Raw genomic sequence first — 17155 nt, 5'->3', positions numbered from 1 at the left:
AACTGACATTTAACTGAGCACAGCTCTCTTTGCTAGTTAGATAACTCTCCAAGGTCAAACAGAGGCCTTATAGTAGTAACTTTCTTACAGAAATAAAGAATGCACCCCATGATGTTAAGAAAAACATAAATTAAAAAATACTAAAGTAACTTTAGACATATTAAATATGTATCATTCATTAAGTATGTGTATTCATTAGGTATGTGTATTCATTAAGTAGATTTATACTTGTTCTAGAAAAATAATCTCCAGTCTCAGCATCTCAAGTAATGAGACCTACCTAGCAGCACATAAACACAATACAGACAGAGGCCAGAGGGAGCAGCAACCTTAGAGACGACAGCGAAAGACAAGCGCAGGGAGACACAGTCACACTAGAGTCACACCGGATCATGCGTGAATCCAGCAAGTCTGTAGTGAGATAGGGTTAACACAAAACAATCAGGCACAGAAAAAGAGAGATGGGCTAGAAATAGAGAAAACCGATAAAAAATAAATAGAAAATACATACATAAATAAATAAATAACCATAATAACAGGGTGAGTTATAAAGACCAAACCGACACAGTTGAATATTTGAACGTTTTATTAAGAATTTGCTTCACCGAAACAGTTCACACAGTCATCCCACTGATGCCCTGACAGGATCACACTGCAGTGGAGGGGCTTCACAAGCAGCACGTCCTGCTCTCAGCACCGCGGTGGGGGTTTGCAGGAGCGGCACGGTTCATCAACAACACAAAACTAGCCCCCCTAACGACTGAGAATTTATCACCAGAAAAGCTGTACACATCCAGCAGTCAGGCACTTCTACCCTGTCTGAGGAACGCAATTCAGTAACATCTCTAAATGATATTCTGTATAAATTCTATGAAGTTCTTATCTGGGTGTCTGATTTTAAATGTATAATACTTTAGTATTATGTTGGACTAATTAATCTGTTAATTAATCTGCATCTGCATTTTTAGCCAAATTAACAGGACATCCCATCACATTGACCTATGACATGAACACTATTAGATCACTTCAAAAAATAAATATTTAAGCAATGATTTCTGACAAATAAGTTTGTTTCCTACACCTTCCTCGAATCTCTGACACAATGTAGAATCATGCACAGAGCCTGGGCACTTGGGTTCAATATTTGAAATGAGGCAGGTGGATTCACAAATCATAGGAATAACTGAGGTCAAGTCATGGATGGTGTACAGTATTATCCAAAATCTGATACCCTACTGTCTAGAAGAGGCATTGTATAGGTCTAATTGTCGTTCAAATTGTCATTAAAGTCATAAGCATCTGTACATTAATGCTGTGAAATGATTTCCCGTTCACAAAATCTGCCTCATTTGGTCCTGATGTGCCTTGATGTGGATCTGTACAGCAACAATGACTTTATGGATAAAAATGTATTTTATAAAACTATAACGATAGGATTACCTGTTACTTAAATTGCATATAACCTTGTAGCAGCAGCATTGCCGGTATTTTGAACTGAGTCTGCGTTACTGTCAAAGCAAGTTAGGTACATTATACGTTGACGACTGAATCTGTAGCGCTCAAATGGCAAAACATGAATGAAACAAATTATATTTGTGATTTCTCAGTACTCGTTCCCTACGAAAAGCTGATCTAATTAAAATTGCTCTCTTGATCGCTGCTGTTTCAGAGGGCTGTGTGGAGCGATTACATCACATGCAAAACAAGAATGAGTCAAAATACTCAGCTATAGGAGGTCAATACACGTAGCAAAGTGAAGTGGGGGACAATTTATATGTAGAACTAAATCAATAATCTTGTTACATCTTGGCTGTGGCTGTAATTCTGCAGTAAGATGAGACATTCATAACAGAGGGAATTTACAAATTCATGCAGAGTGAGGTTATCGGCTCACAAACCCGCACACACTACACTTCATATAAAACAAACGAGAATGCATTTATTTTACAAAACCATAGGAAGTGGAAGAAATGTATCTAGTTGTCTCAAAAGGCATCACATTTAAATACACATTTCTGTGAGTGTGCACAATTCAGGTTCAATACAAAACAATCATTAAAAACACAACTGTGACTAAAGTGAATATATATTTACATCCCCACGGTCCTGCAGTGGGTCTCAGGAGCGGAAGCCACCAGCACCTCAGCCCTGGAGAAACTAGTTATAGGTGTACTGTGAATATATAATTTAAAAAATATGTACAATTGCAGTGATTTAGAAAATAAAAATGAATTCCAAGTGTACAGATGATACAAGATGATACAAATATAGCCACAGGTGTCACATTGATCTTGGAAAATACAAGAAAATAATGACTCTTCCAATCTGATAAGACCACTAGCACCAGTGAGAAATACACACACAGCACAGACACAATCTACACAATGTGTTCCCTCCCCATCAAACTCCTGTTCCCATTGGCTATGTCTCGGGTTGGCCTGCTTGTCTTCAGGGCGGAGCTCTCTGAGCCCTCCTGGTCTGAATTACAGTCCTCGTCTGTGGGCTGCACACTGTGCACCTGGGGCACTTTCTTATGACGACACCGTCTGTACCAATAGAGCAGAGCGAGTCCCAGCACTGCTAAGATCAGCAAAGTGATCCCTGTGACCAGGCCAACCCACAGTGATTCTAGAAGAAAAAAAATGTAAAATTAATATTGTCACTTGCAGTAGAGGTCTCTCAGTGGGACAGCAGCACAGAGGTCCATTCAGCACATTTCTGCACTGATGTCAGGGCCCTCAGTCTGGACTCCAGTCCCAGTGTTGTTTGGTCACACAGTGCAGTTCTTCTCAGACCGGGTCTGGGGCTCACTGTCCTGCTGCTGTTTGTTCCACCCAAACTCTCAAATTACCCAATTACACGAATACATTGCCTTTATGTTTTAATAAATTAAAAGGTAAAATCAGGTCAATGTTCCCCAAGGACCAGATCTGAGACACACCCTATACAGTGTATAACAGTGTTATTAAAGGGACACTTACCCTCTGCAGTGACAGACACAGAGACGGTGTTGATGGTGTTGCTGCTGTCTAACTCCCTCAGTGTGTAGTTTCCCTGGTCAGCTGCTGTGAGTGAGCGCAGGGTCAGAGAGCCGTTCTGCACTGACACTCTGGGCTGGTACCCGGGGCCGGGTCTGAACACAGTGTCCCTCTCCACAGAGCACACTGGGACAGAGGTTTGGTCTCCCACAGGAGCAAACAGCACCTCCACCGGCTCTGCAGTGAGCAGAGAGACGCACAGGTCTGTGCCAGACGGCAGGGTGAGGGCGTCACTGTGAGCTGAGAGACATTAGGAGACAGGAGGCCATCAATACGGCTGGAAACAGCAATTCGAACAAATCTGATTTGGGATTTAATGAGAATAGATTAATTTTAGATCAGGACTGACTTCCATTTAAATCATAATGTATATATGTATTTTACAGAAAATGAACATGGTTAATGACAATGAACACCTGGAGCTGAGAAATCTAGTGTAGCCCCTGTCCTACCTGTCACAGTGACGTTCACAGTGCTGATGGTCTCTCTGCTCTGGGAGTCCAGCACTGTGTAGGAGCCCTGGTCAGTGAAGGTCAGTGCAGACAGTGTGACCTCCTGCTCCTGCCCTGAGACTCGGGGCCCATAGGCAGGGTCAGGGGTCACGGTGCCGCCCTCTACAGCACACACTGGGAGAGAGGCTCCAGCGCCCGCAGGGTTAAACCGCACTGTCACAGCTGCCCTGCTGTACAGACGGAGGCTCAGGGGCTGCCCATAGGAGACAGAGCTGCTCTCCTCACGAGCTGCAGAGAGAGGACAGGACAATGTGGAACATATCAAAACTTCTCTTAAGTCATTATATTATTTTATAATTTTTATTTAATTTTATAAAACCCATCCTTGTTGTGGGAAGAGGCAGAGCGATTGTGGGATAGTGTTGCATTTCGTTTTAAAAACAAGGACAGAAAACAACACTATGAGCGCTAGAGACTGACATGACTCCCTTGACTTATGTTATTGTATTAACATAAAATACACATTGTATTATTTAATACTGAAACATTAAATGTGATTGGGAGTTCCTTATAATGAATATGAACTAGGTTGTGAGTTTTGACAGGTTAGGACAGGAAAATTGAGACGTTCACACTCTTACCTGTGATGGTGAGACTGACATCTCCAAGAAAAACATCCTGTTTTCTCTCTCCCTCACAGAAACACTCGTATATCTCTCCATCAGAGAGCAGTGTGTGCTGGAGGGTCAGAGAGAAGTCCCCCTGTCTGATCCTCTCCAGGGGAACCTCAGCTCTGTTCTCAAACCCAGGGCCGGGGTGGACTGTGCCTCTCCTGAACACATAGACATCCTGATCCACTGTCTGCCACTTAATGTAGAGCTGCTCTTCAGGAGTCCCTCTGCAAGCTGATCCATCACAGGGCAGAGTGACAGAGTCCCCGACTCTCACTGACACTGAGACGGGATCTGAGGAGACTGAGAGACACAGTGCAGAGACAGACTGAGACACAGCAGCACCACTGGTCATGTGCTTATTAATGCAAAAGAAAGAAACAATCAGAGAATCCTGATCTCCTACCTGCAGTGACAGTCACAGCCAGAACAATCCAGCAGATCCTCATGCTGACAGTCCTGCAGTGAAGACTATTATTATTTGCATTATCATCACTTGATTTTACTATTATTTTTTAAAGCAGTTGGAAATAGGTTATGTAGACCATTGGTTCTCAATCCTGGTCCTGGGACCCCCTGCCCTGGTGTATTTTTGCTACAATACAGACAGAGGCCAGAGGGAGCAGCAACCTTAGAGACGACAGCGAAAGACAAGCGCAGGGAGACACAGTCACACTAGAGTCACACCGGATCATGCGTGAATCCAGCAAGTCTGTAGTGAGATAGGGTTAACACAAAACAATCAGGCACAGAAAAAGAGAGATGGGCTAGAAATAGAGAAAACCGATAAAAAATAAATAGAAAATACATACATAAATAAATAAATAACCATAATAACAGGGTGAGTTATAAAGACCAAACCGACACAGTTGAATATTTGAACGTTTTATTAAGAATTTGCTTCACCGAAACAGTTCACACAGTCATCCCACTGATGCCCTGACAGGATCACACTGCAGTGGAGGGGCTTCACAAGCAGCACGTCCTGCTCTCAGCACCGCGGTGGGGGTTTGCAGGAGCGGCACGGTTCATCAACAACACAAAACTAGCCCCCCTAACGACTGAGAATTTATCACCAGAAAAGCTGTACACATCCAGCAGTCAGGCACTTCTACCCTGTCTGAGGAACGCAATTCAGTAACATCTCTAAATGATATTCTGTATAAATTCTATGAAGTTCTTATCTGGGTGTCTGATTTTAAATGTATAATACTTTAGTATTATGTTGGACTAATTAATCTGTTAATTAATCTGCATCTGCATTTTTAGCCAAATTAACAGGACATCCCATCACATTGACCTATGACATGAACACTATTAGATCACTTCAAAAAATAAATATTTAAGCAATGATTTCTGACAAATAAGTTTGTTTCCTACACCTTCCTCGAATCTCTGACACAATGTAGAATCATGCACAGAGCCTGGGCACTTGGGTTCAATATTTGAAATGAGGCAGGTGGATTCACAAATCATAGGAATAACTGAGGTCAAGTCATGGATGGTGTACAGTATTATCCAAAATCTGATACCCTACTGTCTAGAAGAGGCATTGTATAGGTCTAATTGTCGTTCAAATTGTCATTAAAGTCATAAGCATCTGTACATTAATGCTGTGAAATGATTTCCCGTTCACAAAATCTGCCTCATTTGGTCCTGATGTGCCTTGATGTGGATCTGTACAGCAACAATGACTTTATGGATAAAAATGTATTTTATAAAACTATAACGATAGGATTACCTGTTACTTAAATTGCATATAACCTTGTAGCAGCAGCATTGCCGGTATTTTGAACTGAGTCTGCGTTACTGTCAAAGCAAGTTAGGTACATTATACGTTGACGACTGAATCTGTAGCGCTCAAATGGCAAAACATGAATGAAACAAATTATATTTGTGATTTCTCAGTACTCGTTCCCTACGAAAAGCTGATCTAATTAAAATTGCTCTCTTGATCGCTGCTGTTTCAGAGGGCTGTGTGGAGCGATTACATCACATGCAAAACAAGAATGAGTCAAAATACTCAGCTATAGGAGGTCAATACACGTAGCAAAGTGAAGTGGGGGACAATTTATATGTAGAACTAAATCAATAATCTTGTTACATCTTGGCTGTGGCTGTAATTCTGCAGTAAGATGAGACATTCATAACAGAGGGAATTTACAAATTCATGCAGAGTGAGGTTATCGGCTCACAAACCCGCACACACTACACTTCATATAAAACAAACGAGAATGCATTTATTTTACAAAACCATAGGAAGTGGAAGAAATGTATCTAGTTGTCTCAAAAGGCATCACATTTAAATACACATTTCTGTGAGTGTGCACAATTCAGGTTCAATACAAAACAATCATTAAAAACACAACTGTGACTAAAGTGAATATATATTTACATCCCCACGGTCCTGCAGTGGGTCTCAGGAGCGGAAGCCACCAGCACCTCAGCCCTGGAGAAACTAGTTATAGGTGTACTGTGAATATATAATTTAAAAAATATGTACAATTGCAGTGATTTAGAAAATAAAAATGAATTCCAAGTGTACAGATGATACAAGATGATACAAATATAGCCACAGGTGTCACATTGATCTTGGAAAATACAAGAAAATAATGACTCTTCCAATCTGATAAGACCACTAGCACCAGTGAGAAATACACACACAGCACAGACACAATCTACACAATGTGTTCCCTCCCCATCAAACTCCTGTTCCCATTGGCTATGTCTCGGGTTGGCCTGCTTGTCTTCAGGGCGGAGCTCTCTGAGCCCTCCTGGTCTGAATTACAGTCCTCGTCTGTGGGCTGCACACTGTGCACCTGGGGCACTTTCTTATGACGACACCGTCTGTACCAATAGAGCAGAGCGAGTCCCAGCACTGCTAAGATCAGCAAAGTGATCCCTGTGACCAGGCCAACCCACAGTGATTCTAGAAGAAAAAAAATGTAAAATTAATATTGTCACTTGCAGTAGAGGTCTCTCAGTGGGACAGCAGCACAGAGGTCCATTCAGCACATTTCTGCACTGATGTCAGGGCCCTCAGTCTGGACTCCAGTCCCAGTGTTGTTTGGTCACACAGTGCAGTTCTTCTCAGACCGGGTCTGGGGCTCACTGTCCTGCTGCTGTTTGTTCCACCCAAACTCTCAAATTACCCAATTACACGAATACATTGCCTTTATGTTTTAATAAATTAAAAGGTAAAATCAGGTCAATGTTCCCCAAGGACCAGATCTGAGACACACCCTATACAGTGTATAACAGTGTTATTAAAGGGACACTTACCCTCTGCAGTGACAGACACAGAGACGGTGTTGATGGTGTTGCTGCTGTCTAACTCCCTCAGTGTGTAGTTTCCCTGGTCAGCTGCTGTGAGTGAGCGCAGGGTCAGAGAGCCGTTCTGCACTGACACTCTGGGCTGGTACCCGGGGCCGGGTCTGAACACAGTGTCCCTCTCCACAGCGCACACTGGGACAGAGGTTCGGTCTCCCACAGGAGCAAACAGCACCTCCACCGGCTCTGCAGTGAGCAGAGAGACGCACAGGTCTGTGCCAGACGGCAGGGTGAGGGCGTCACTGTGAGCTGAGAGACATTAGGAGACAGGAGGCCATCAATACGGCTGGAAACAGCAATTCGAACAAATCTGATTTGGGATTTAATCAGAATAGATTAATTTTAGATCAGGACTGACTTCCATTTAAGTCATAATGTATATATGTATTTTACAGAAAATGAACATGGTTAATGACAATGAACACCTGGAGCTGAGAAATCTAGTGTAGCCCCTGTCCTACCTGTCACAGTGACGTTCACAGTGCTGATGGTCTCTCTGCTCTGGGAGTCCAGCACTGTGTAGGAGCCCTGGTCAGTGAAGGTCAGTGCAGACAGTGTGACCTCCTGCTCCTGCCCTGAGACTCGGGGCCCATAGGCAGGGTCAGGGGTCACGGTGCCGCCCTCTACAGCACACACTGGGAGAGAGGCTCCAGCGCCCGCAGGGTTAAACCGCACTGTCACAGCTGCCCTGCTGTACAGACGGAGGCTCAGGGGCTGCCCATAGGAGACAGAGCTGCTCTCCTCACGAGCTGCAGAGAGAGGACAGGACAATGTGGAACATATCAAAACTTCTCTTAAGTCATTATATTATTTTATAATTTTTATTTAATTTTATAAAACCCATCCTTGTTGTGGGAAGAGGCAGAGCGATTGTGGGATAGTGTTGCATTTCGTTTTAAAAACAAGGACAGAAAACAACACTATGAGCGCTAGAGACTGACATGACTCCCTTGACTTATGTTATTGTATTAACATAAAATACACATTGTATTATTTAATACTGAAACATTAAATGTGATTGGGAGTTCCTTATAATGAATATGAACTAGGTTGTGAGTTTTGACAGGTTAGGACAGGAAAATTGAGACGTTCACACTCTTACCTGTGATGGTGAGACTGACATCTCCAAGAAAAACATCCTGTTTTCTCTCTCCCTCACAGAAACACTCGTATATCTCTCCATCAGAGAGCAGTGTGTGCTGGAGGGTCAGAGAGAAGTCCCCCTGTCTGATCCTCTCCAGGGGAACCTCAGCTCTGTTCTCAAACCCAGGGCCGGGGTGGACTGTGCCTCTCCTGAACACATAGACATCCTGATCCACTGTCTGCCACTTAATGTAGAGCTGCTCTTCAGGAGTCCCTCTGCAAGCTGATCCATCACAGGGCAGAGTGACAGAGTCCCCGACTCTCACTGACACTGAGACGGGATCTGAGGAGACTGAGAGACACAGTGCAGAGACAGACTGAGACACAGCAGCACCACTGGTCATGTGCTTATTAATGCAAAAGAAAGAAACAATCAGAGAATCCTGATCTCCTACCTGCAGTGACAGTCACAGCCAGAACAATCCAGCAGATCCTCATGCTGACAGTCCTGCAGTGAAGACTATTATTATTTGCATTATCATCACTTGATTTTACTATTATTTTTTAAAGCAGTTGGAAATAGGTTATGTAGACCATTGGTTCTCAATCCTGGTCCTGGGACCCCCTGCCCTGGTGTATTTTTGCTAAGAGCTGAGCTCGTAATTACTTAATTGAATGCTCAAATAAAAAATCTTTAAAAAAAATCATACATTGAACGGCAAGAACGGTAGGTGTGGTTAAAACACAGCGAACACGAATGCGTTGATTTGCTGGAAATTAGTAAGACATTTATTGCATGGAAAGAAAACAGTTTTATTTGATTTGATGTGTTCATTGCTGTGGGATAAATAGTTTGATAGTGAATTGAATACTTTAAGAAGAAGTTAACTTAATATTGAAAACTGTACCGATTAATGATCTATCTATTATTGTCTAGATCAGTGGTTTTCAAACTGGTCCAGGAGTATCCCCTGCCCTGCTGGTTTTTGTTCCAACCAAGTATTTAATTGCTTAATTGAATCCTTAATTGACCTAACAAAGCAACAAACCATTCAATTAAGTAATTAAGACCTAAGCTGGAACAAAACACAGCAGGGCAGGGGGTTCTCCTGGTTTGAAAACCCCTGGTCTAGTTTGCATGTGCACTCAAAATTCAAAATGAACAAAAGTATTTTTCTCTTAATTATTACTTCACAACAGTACTTATATAGACTTTACATTTCTACTCACGGATTTGTGTAACAGGGTGTATTTCTTCAGACACAAACACGATCCTTTACACGAGAACAAGTAGTAAGTGGCGATTAAAAGTTTAAATGGATTTGAAATTAGTGTCATTGACTGCTGCTTACAATTTGATCCAATGGGATGAGCGCTGCCCTGTATTGGCTACTTCATATGTAAATAACGGAAGAGTTACATTTTGGACGCAGCCCATTGGATCAGTATCAGCCAATGATGCTCCTTCAAATCCAGTCAATAATAAAGCACTAGCACACAAACGGCCTGTCATCATGTAAAGGATACTGTTTGTGTCTGTAGAAATGCACCTTGTTGCACAAGTCCGTGAGTATTGAAATATAAAGTCAACAATTTTATTGTGAAACGCAGAGAAAAGAAATGCATAAATATTAAATGGTTATACAATTGAATAAAAAGTTAAACAGAAGACAACATGAATCAACATGAATCTGATCTGCATTGCCAGAAGTATTCAAAGTTGTAATTTAAGTATAAGAATAATGAAATCGCGCGTACATATTCAACAGTCTGATTTATTGATCGTGAAATCCATTTTAAATGTCAGGTTCACGGTATATGTGTGGCTCTTACGAATCGCCTATTCATTGACCGGATACAAAACCGAAAGTAAGGCATCATGCATGTGCTTTAAAACACAGCAACGACGGAATACAGTTGTGTTTGTAACTGAACTTGGGTAAATTAAGTCAAATTACTGAATCTGCAGCAGCTTGTCATTGTTTTCATTCAATATGAAAATGGGTGTGGAGACTTGGTAGACATGCGCAGTACGGGAACATACATAGAGTAGACATGAATGGTAAAACAAATTTGAAGAACTCTGAATTCATAAAACCAAATGCATGTTCAATAAAAACCAATCAAACTGTAAAACACAGGCTCTCGTTCACCGCTTCTGATCTATACCCCCCACCCCCAGTTTGATCTGAATTTAAGCCCGGTTTCTTGCTTCTGTCCCGGCGCTGCTAAACTAGTTTAATTGATATCAGGTGGATGAATGGCTTCTGCCGGGACAGGACCTATAATAAGGTGCACGTTTTCATTTAAATGGTATTGTGTGCTAGCGTTGCTAAGCTAATGTATTAAAATATTGCAAAGCTCATGCAATGCTCCTCACAATGATGCTACTTATCTTTAAATCACCATTTGCTGTGGTCTTTAACATAAAAACGCTATATTATTTTGAGACTTCACACCAGAAAAGCAATGAGGATATGTTTGAGTAGTGACTTTGTTAGTACATCTACCCCTTTGTGTCAGTGCAGATTATTAGTTTATTTAAAGAGTAAACGAACACATTCTCTGCTCAACACTTCAGGTAATAAACACGAATGTAATACAAAGTAGGGTTTCTGTTTCGACTAAATTTAAATATTGTTGCAGGTCTTCTATTAAACTGAAGTATATGGGAAGCCTAGCCCAAAGCAATGATTATCACCTTCCTTATACGATGAGGTCTCCTCATAAATAACAATACAACAAGGAATCACAACATCACTTCTCTCCCCACAACAGTCTGTCCCAATGATGCCCTACACAACTGGAAGAGGCTCTTCTGCACACCAAACCCAGGTCCTGTAAAGCTGGAGACAAAATGCAGTAAGAAAAGTGTACATTAATCATCCCCCTAGCGTGCGATCCATCTGAAGACCCAGGACGAATCCTCGGCTGAGGATCAAGGCATCGATCTCCAAGCACCAGAGACTCGTGGTACGCCACTGTTCATCTGCCTTTCCCACTCATGTATGCATAAATGTTACAACAGTGGTATTCAGCCCAGCCCTACCCCCATGTCTGCAGGGGTTTGTTCCAGCTGAGAGCTAAATAACACAAGTAGAAGAGTGATTAACATATCAGTTGACCTTTTTTAATTGCTGTCAGCTGTTTATAGGTGTATTAAATTAAAGTTAAAGGGTTTGATTATGTACCCAAGCACTTATCTGGAACAATAACCAGAAGACATGAGCTTAACCATGGCTCTTACCCAACACTCTGCAACCCTGTGTTTTATAATGAAAATGTAAGCCTTATTTAATAATGATATATTTGACTTCCCAGGATCAGATTTTCCCTGGGAATCATGCTTCAGTGGATTGTCCTGGCTGGAGTTATGACTGGAGGCAAGGAAGGTTATTTTTCTTTATTTTCATTTGATTATTTCAGTATAGTGACAAAATCCTGTCTTAGATATTTTAGTTAAGATTGTTTTCTCTAAACTGAACAAGTATTTAACAAACTATGAAAAATATAGTTGTTGAATATGTATGGTTTAATTAGTAATCTACAGCTCTGGAAGAAATTAAGAGACCACTTAACATTGGTTTCTGAACTTGGAGTGGTCTCATAATTTTTTCCAGAGCTGTATATGTCAATACGATTGTGTACATTTGAAGAATATGAATACTTTCAGACAAGGTTTTTTGAATCATGTTTTGTTTATTTTTTGCAGTTTTCCTTATTCTAAGACAATATTCTCTAGGTCTCCTCTTTGCAGTATGATGTCAACTTTTCTCCATTCTCCAGTCTCCTCAGCTCCTGTCTCAGTGTCAGTGAGAGTCGGGGACTCCGTCACTCTGCCCTGTGATGGATCAGCCTACAGAGGGACTCCTGTAGAGCAGCTCTACATTAAGTGGCAGACAGTGAATCAGGATGTCTATGTGTTCAGGAGAGGCACAGTCTACCCCGGTCCTGGGTTTGAGAACAGGACTGAGGTTCCCCTGGAGAGGATCAGACAGGGGGACTTCTCTCTGACCCTCCAGCACACACTGCTCTCTGATGGAGAGATATACGAGTGTTTCTGTGAGGGACAGAGAAAACAGGATGCTTTTCTCGGAGATGTCAGTCTCACCATCACAGGTAAGAATCTGAATGTCTTGATTCCCATGTCCTCCCATCCCCACCCCAACACACACACACACCTGGTTTCTTATGTACAACATGTTCTCTCCGCAGGCCGTAAGGAGAGTGCCTCTCTCTCCTATGGGCAGCCCCTGAGCCTCCGTCTGTACAGCAGGGCAGCTGTGACAGTGTGGTTTAACCCTGCGGGCGCTGGAGCCTCTCTCCCAGTGTGTGCTGTAGAGGGCGGCACCGTGACCCCTGACCCTGCCTATGTGCCTCGAGTCTCAGGGCAGGAGCAGGAGGTCACACTGTCTGCACTGACCTTCACTGACCAGGGCTCCTACACAGTGCTGGACTCCCAGAGCAGAACCATCAGCACTGTGAACGTCACTGTGACAGGTAGGACAGGGGCCGGGCTCTACTGGAGATCAGGGCTGTGATGAGAGACAGGACTCGGGCTGATGTTCTCCTGTTTCATCCTCTCAGCTCACAGAGACGCCCTCACCCTGCCATCTGGAGCCTCGCTGTCTCTCCCGCTCTACTCTCCTGGGCCGGTGGAGGTGCTGTTTGCTGCTGCAGGAGAGGGAGCCTGTGTCTCAGTGTGCGCTGTGGAGAGGGACGCAGCAAGTCGCCCTGGCCCCGGGTACGAGCACAGAGTGTCAGTGCAGAACGGTTCTCTGACCCTGCGCTCACTCACAGCAGCTGACCAGGGAAACTACACACTGAGGGAGTCAGGGAACAACCGCACTGTCAGCAACGTCTCTCTGTCTGTGTGTGACACTGTGAGAGGTAAGAGCCTGTTATGTGATAGTGAGTCCCACTAGAGTCCACAGATCACTGAAGAGCTGAAGCACAGCCGTGGCTGCTGCTCACTGACCCCTGAGGCTTTTTATCTCCCTTGTTGAAGCTGATTGTATTTAACCCCCTTGAATTTACCTACCCTTGTCTTGCAGGGTCGGGGGTTCTCGGGAGGTCCAGGGTGGGTGCAGTGCTGGCAGTGCTGCTGCTTGTCACTGGGATTGCAGTGATCATTGGGCACGGACTGTGTTTCAGGGGAAGAGTGAGAGAGAGACGGACAGAATCTCAACAGGTCTGATGCCCAATAAGCACATGACTGATGCAGGCCGTTAAGGTAGTGAGCCCTGAATTACCGTGTCCTACAGAACTGTATTGCAAAGCCAGAGAAAAGGGAACAAAGCACTACAATGAGTGGCAAAATCCATAATGGCAATACTAATTCTGTGTATTATTTACACATAAATAAGCAGTGTGTGTGGGGGGGTATTAGTAAAAATGGTAGTCCCCACACTGTACCTGTAGGACTTCGGCTGATTCCTTTTAAAACACTTGTGTGTGACATAGCTTTGGGGGTGGAGGGGTATTCACTGCCAACCAACCAGCTCCCAGGGACAACCGAATAATGGGGAAAAAAAAAAATCACTCAAATTGCTTCTCTTGGAAAAACAAAACGTGACCGATTATGGTGTTCATACAATGTGTGAATTGTTCCTGCACGATCCAAGATGGAGCCCAATCTATATTCTCTCCTTAAATTGAAACCCTTGTATTTAAAAACTATTTTTGCAGTCCACTCCAACTTTCACGGATATCATCCCTGAAACCATTATAATTTGGAAAAAGTGTTATTCGTGCAAATGCTATCTTTGTCTCAAATGTTTTAGGAAAACCAATTTAAAACCAACCAGTATCATCCCTACGGAAATGGATTTCAAATTGCTTAAAATTCCAGCTTCAAAAGAAGTCCATGTGTTTGTTTGGTTTTCTGCATTGTAGCCCTGAGCCTTTTGTTAGAGTCATGTGTGTCTCTCTCTCTCTCCACCCCAGATCCCATGTTCCTGTGAAGACTCAATCTCTCTGCCTCTGCCTTTTGATTAATCAAACCCCTAAGGGATGAAAATGCTTCACCTATCTGTGCTCTAACGTGACCTTTTTCCCCACTACTGTTCAGTCTGTCCATACTCCTTTATAAGTGTACTGCTGAACTTGACTATTGACCCTGAGACTTTTTTTCTCCCCTCAACATGTAAATATTTCTGTGTAATGTGTGTCTAAGCAGCAGAAGTCAGAATCCAAAAAACTCTCTCATTAAGACTATTCAAATATGTCAATTGAGCTATTAAATACATCTGCTGATCCTATTTAGATTGTTTATTTACTAAGCAGTGGAAACATGAACTTGCATTCAAATTGGTGACCGCATCAAAAAATGTCCAAAGCAGTTTGTCAATGGCTAAACTATGAAGCCTCGCTCTAAACAAACCTCGTATGCAATAATGACACCATATAGTGCAAACATAGATATATCCACCTATGAGTGTAACTGATCAATTGTGTAGGTCTCATTCCAGTGGTAAAGGCTTAGAGCAGTGGTTCCTAAACCAGTCCTGGGGGACCCCCTACCCTGCTGGTTTTTGTTCCAACCGAGCTCTTAATTACTTAATTTAAACCTTAATTGAACTAATAATTCCCTAAATTAGAGACTTTTAATTATTTTAAACCGTAAGGGTTTTAAGTTAAGTATATAATTATATTAAAAATGTCATGAAGAAACAACTATTTTCTTACACAATTTAAAATAAAATCTAAGCAGATTGTTACTTCAAATAAGGTTCAATTAAGCAATTGAGAGCTCGGTTAGAACAAAACCCAACAGGGTAGAGGGTCCCCCAGGACTGGTTTGGGAACCACTGGCTTAGATTGAATGCCCCTGTCTTTGATCATTTACATTGTTCTGTGTTTTTTTTCCTTATTGTAGTGACGAATACACCCCCTATATGTGAGGGCCATTGGTGATCCATTTCTGCATTTCAGATATTTTTCTGTTGTGCCATGCTCATGTCTGATACACATATTAGCCAAGTAGTAAAGTTAATTACTGTATGTGTAATGAGTTGCCACAAACAAGTTGATTGTAGTGTACTGGTGACTTAGTGCACCTTAATTGGACTAAAAATCAGCCGAGTCCAGACTGCGCTGTACCTCAAACTTGGTCTGAACAGGTGGAAAAATAATACTGATAATGTGGATTAATCTACAACTTGGTTAAGAAATCTTGCTCTCAGTCTAAAGAAAATAGCTACACCATAGATGGCCACCATTTTACAATAATTTTGAACTGCATAGGAAAATGTACAAAGTGGCTCTAAGGAAAACAAGTCTTCGTGACATTGACGGCAACGGCAGAATATGAATATGAATACTTTTTAGTTGGTACCCCCCATAACCTGTCTGATTGACAGTGGTGCCTTATATTGCCTCCAATCTCATGTCCAGTTTGGTACGCTGTAATCAGGATCTTACCAAGTCTGCTTCCCAAGTAATGTTCTGGGCATGAAAACAACAAAAACCCAATTTACTACTTGTAAACTGGTAAATATAACTTAACTCTAACACTAAAAAAACTTGTCTTTTCTATATAGAAATAACTGATATCAAATGGGTAAATTGAATGTGCAATTTTGTTTATACTACCTCATAATACATTTTAATGCATTATTTTACCAAAACACAAAACCAAAGTGAGCAGGAGCAAATAAAGGTATGTATATAGTCATTTTGCAGTTTGTTATTGCCTTGTTAATGTTTTCCCAAATATCCTTAATTTAGGGGCACTGTACCAGAGAGTGGGTGAGTTTATTATGTGTGTGTCTGCATGTTGTTTATTTTATTTATTTATGTATTTATTAACAAAATTACTTGCAAAGTTTAGATTCTCAAGGGAATAGGTCAGCAAATGGATAGAGGAATGTAGGAATTTGAGTTATTTAAATTGTGAGAGCAGAGTGTTAACTGCTTTAATTTACACTTATTTTTCTCTCGCCTGCATGCCCTGTCCCACTGAGCAACCTGCTCCGATTGTACTGGCGGATCAGAGATGGTTACTGCGGCCGTGGACCTGTGACAGAGTGACCCCAAAGACTGGATCCATGTTCCTGAACGCCTGGACAATGGATTTCACCTTGTTGCGGTTTAAACGCTGTACTGGACGGCCGGCTCAGACACTTCACCGCAACACGCATACCACACCTACACAATCTGTGACTCTGCCTAGAGGGGAGGCAAAACCGTTAGGCCTTGGACCCCCAGAGATTTATTTTCTCCGCCAGGAGTTTTTGTTTTTCTCTCCTCCGTGCCTAATGGTTCACCACTATGTACATCATGTCTACATGAATCCTGAATAGCACCCTGTCAATTGGTTCCCGAAGGGCGCAATGTGAAATAAAGGTTGAATATGAACTGTGACTTCACAGCTGTTCTAGTGTTTGTGTGGGGGGCAGATGAAGCTGCATCACATTTAAAACCAAGCCCAACATACATAGTCTGACTTGTTGGCATTATTGTTTTAGTGTCTGAAAATAGTATGAGGTTCTATAAAAGTAGGTATTTTAAGTTTACTATACTAAACTAGAATGCTAAAGTTCCTTAAGAAACTTTGTCTGCATGTGAAAGTATATGTGAG

The 17155-nt window shown here is 42.2% G+C and overlaps 2 protein-coding genes across 4 annotated transcripts; one reads left to right on the top strand and one right to left on the bottom strand.

The window, feature by feature from the left end:
- Positions 1-574: 574 nt before the first annotated feature.
- Positions 575-8800, bottom strand: LOC136772085 (uncharacterized). Its single transcript, XM_066724776.1, has 7 exons — positions 8758-8800; positions 7953-8240; positions 7444-7740; positions 4132-4464; positions 3491-3778; positions 2982-3278; positions 575-2628 (listed from the first exon to the last, which is right to left on the bottom strand). Exons 1-7 carry the CDS (start codon positions 8798-8800, stop codon positions 2378-2380), a joined length of 1797 nt encoding a protein of 598 aa, XP_066580873.1. The 3' UTR covers positions 575-2377.
- Positions 8801-10033: 1233 nt separating this feature from the next.
- Positions 10034-16938, top strand: LOC136711089 (uncharacterized). Of its 3 annotated transcripts, XM_066687080.1 has the most exons (8): positions 10034-10140; positions 11353-11547; positions 11896-11966; positions 12361-12693; positions 12790-13074; positions 13162-13464; positions 13629-13807; positions 14521-16938. In XM_066687080.1, exons 3-7 carry the CDS (start codon positions 11918-11920, stop codon positions 13769-13771), a joined length of 1113 nt encoding a protein of 370 aa, XP_066543177.1. In that variant the 5' UTR covers positions 10034-10140; positions 11353-11547; positions 11896-11917; the 3' UTR covers positions 13772-13807; positions 14521-16938. The 3 variants fall into 3 exon arrangements, with proteins under 3 accessions (XP_066543177.1, XP_066543176.1, XP_066543178.1); XM_066687079.1 differs by having other exon boundaries at positions 13629-16938; XM_066687081.1 differs by lacking the exon at positions 11353-11547 and having other exon boundaries at positions 13629-16938.
- Positions 16939-17155: the final 217 nt, after the last annotated feature.

Source organism: Amia ocellicauda, chromosome 15 (assembly GCF_036373705.1).
Source record: "Amia ocellicauda isolate fAmiCal2 chromosome 15, fAmiCal2.hap1, whole genome shotgun sequence".
In the NCBI taxonomy this organism is placed as follows: domain Eukaryota; kingdom Metazoa; phylum Chordata; class Actinopteri; order Amiiformes; family Amiidae; genus Amia; species Amia ocellicauda.
This window is presented reverse-complemented; position numbering and strand designations above follow the sequence as displayed.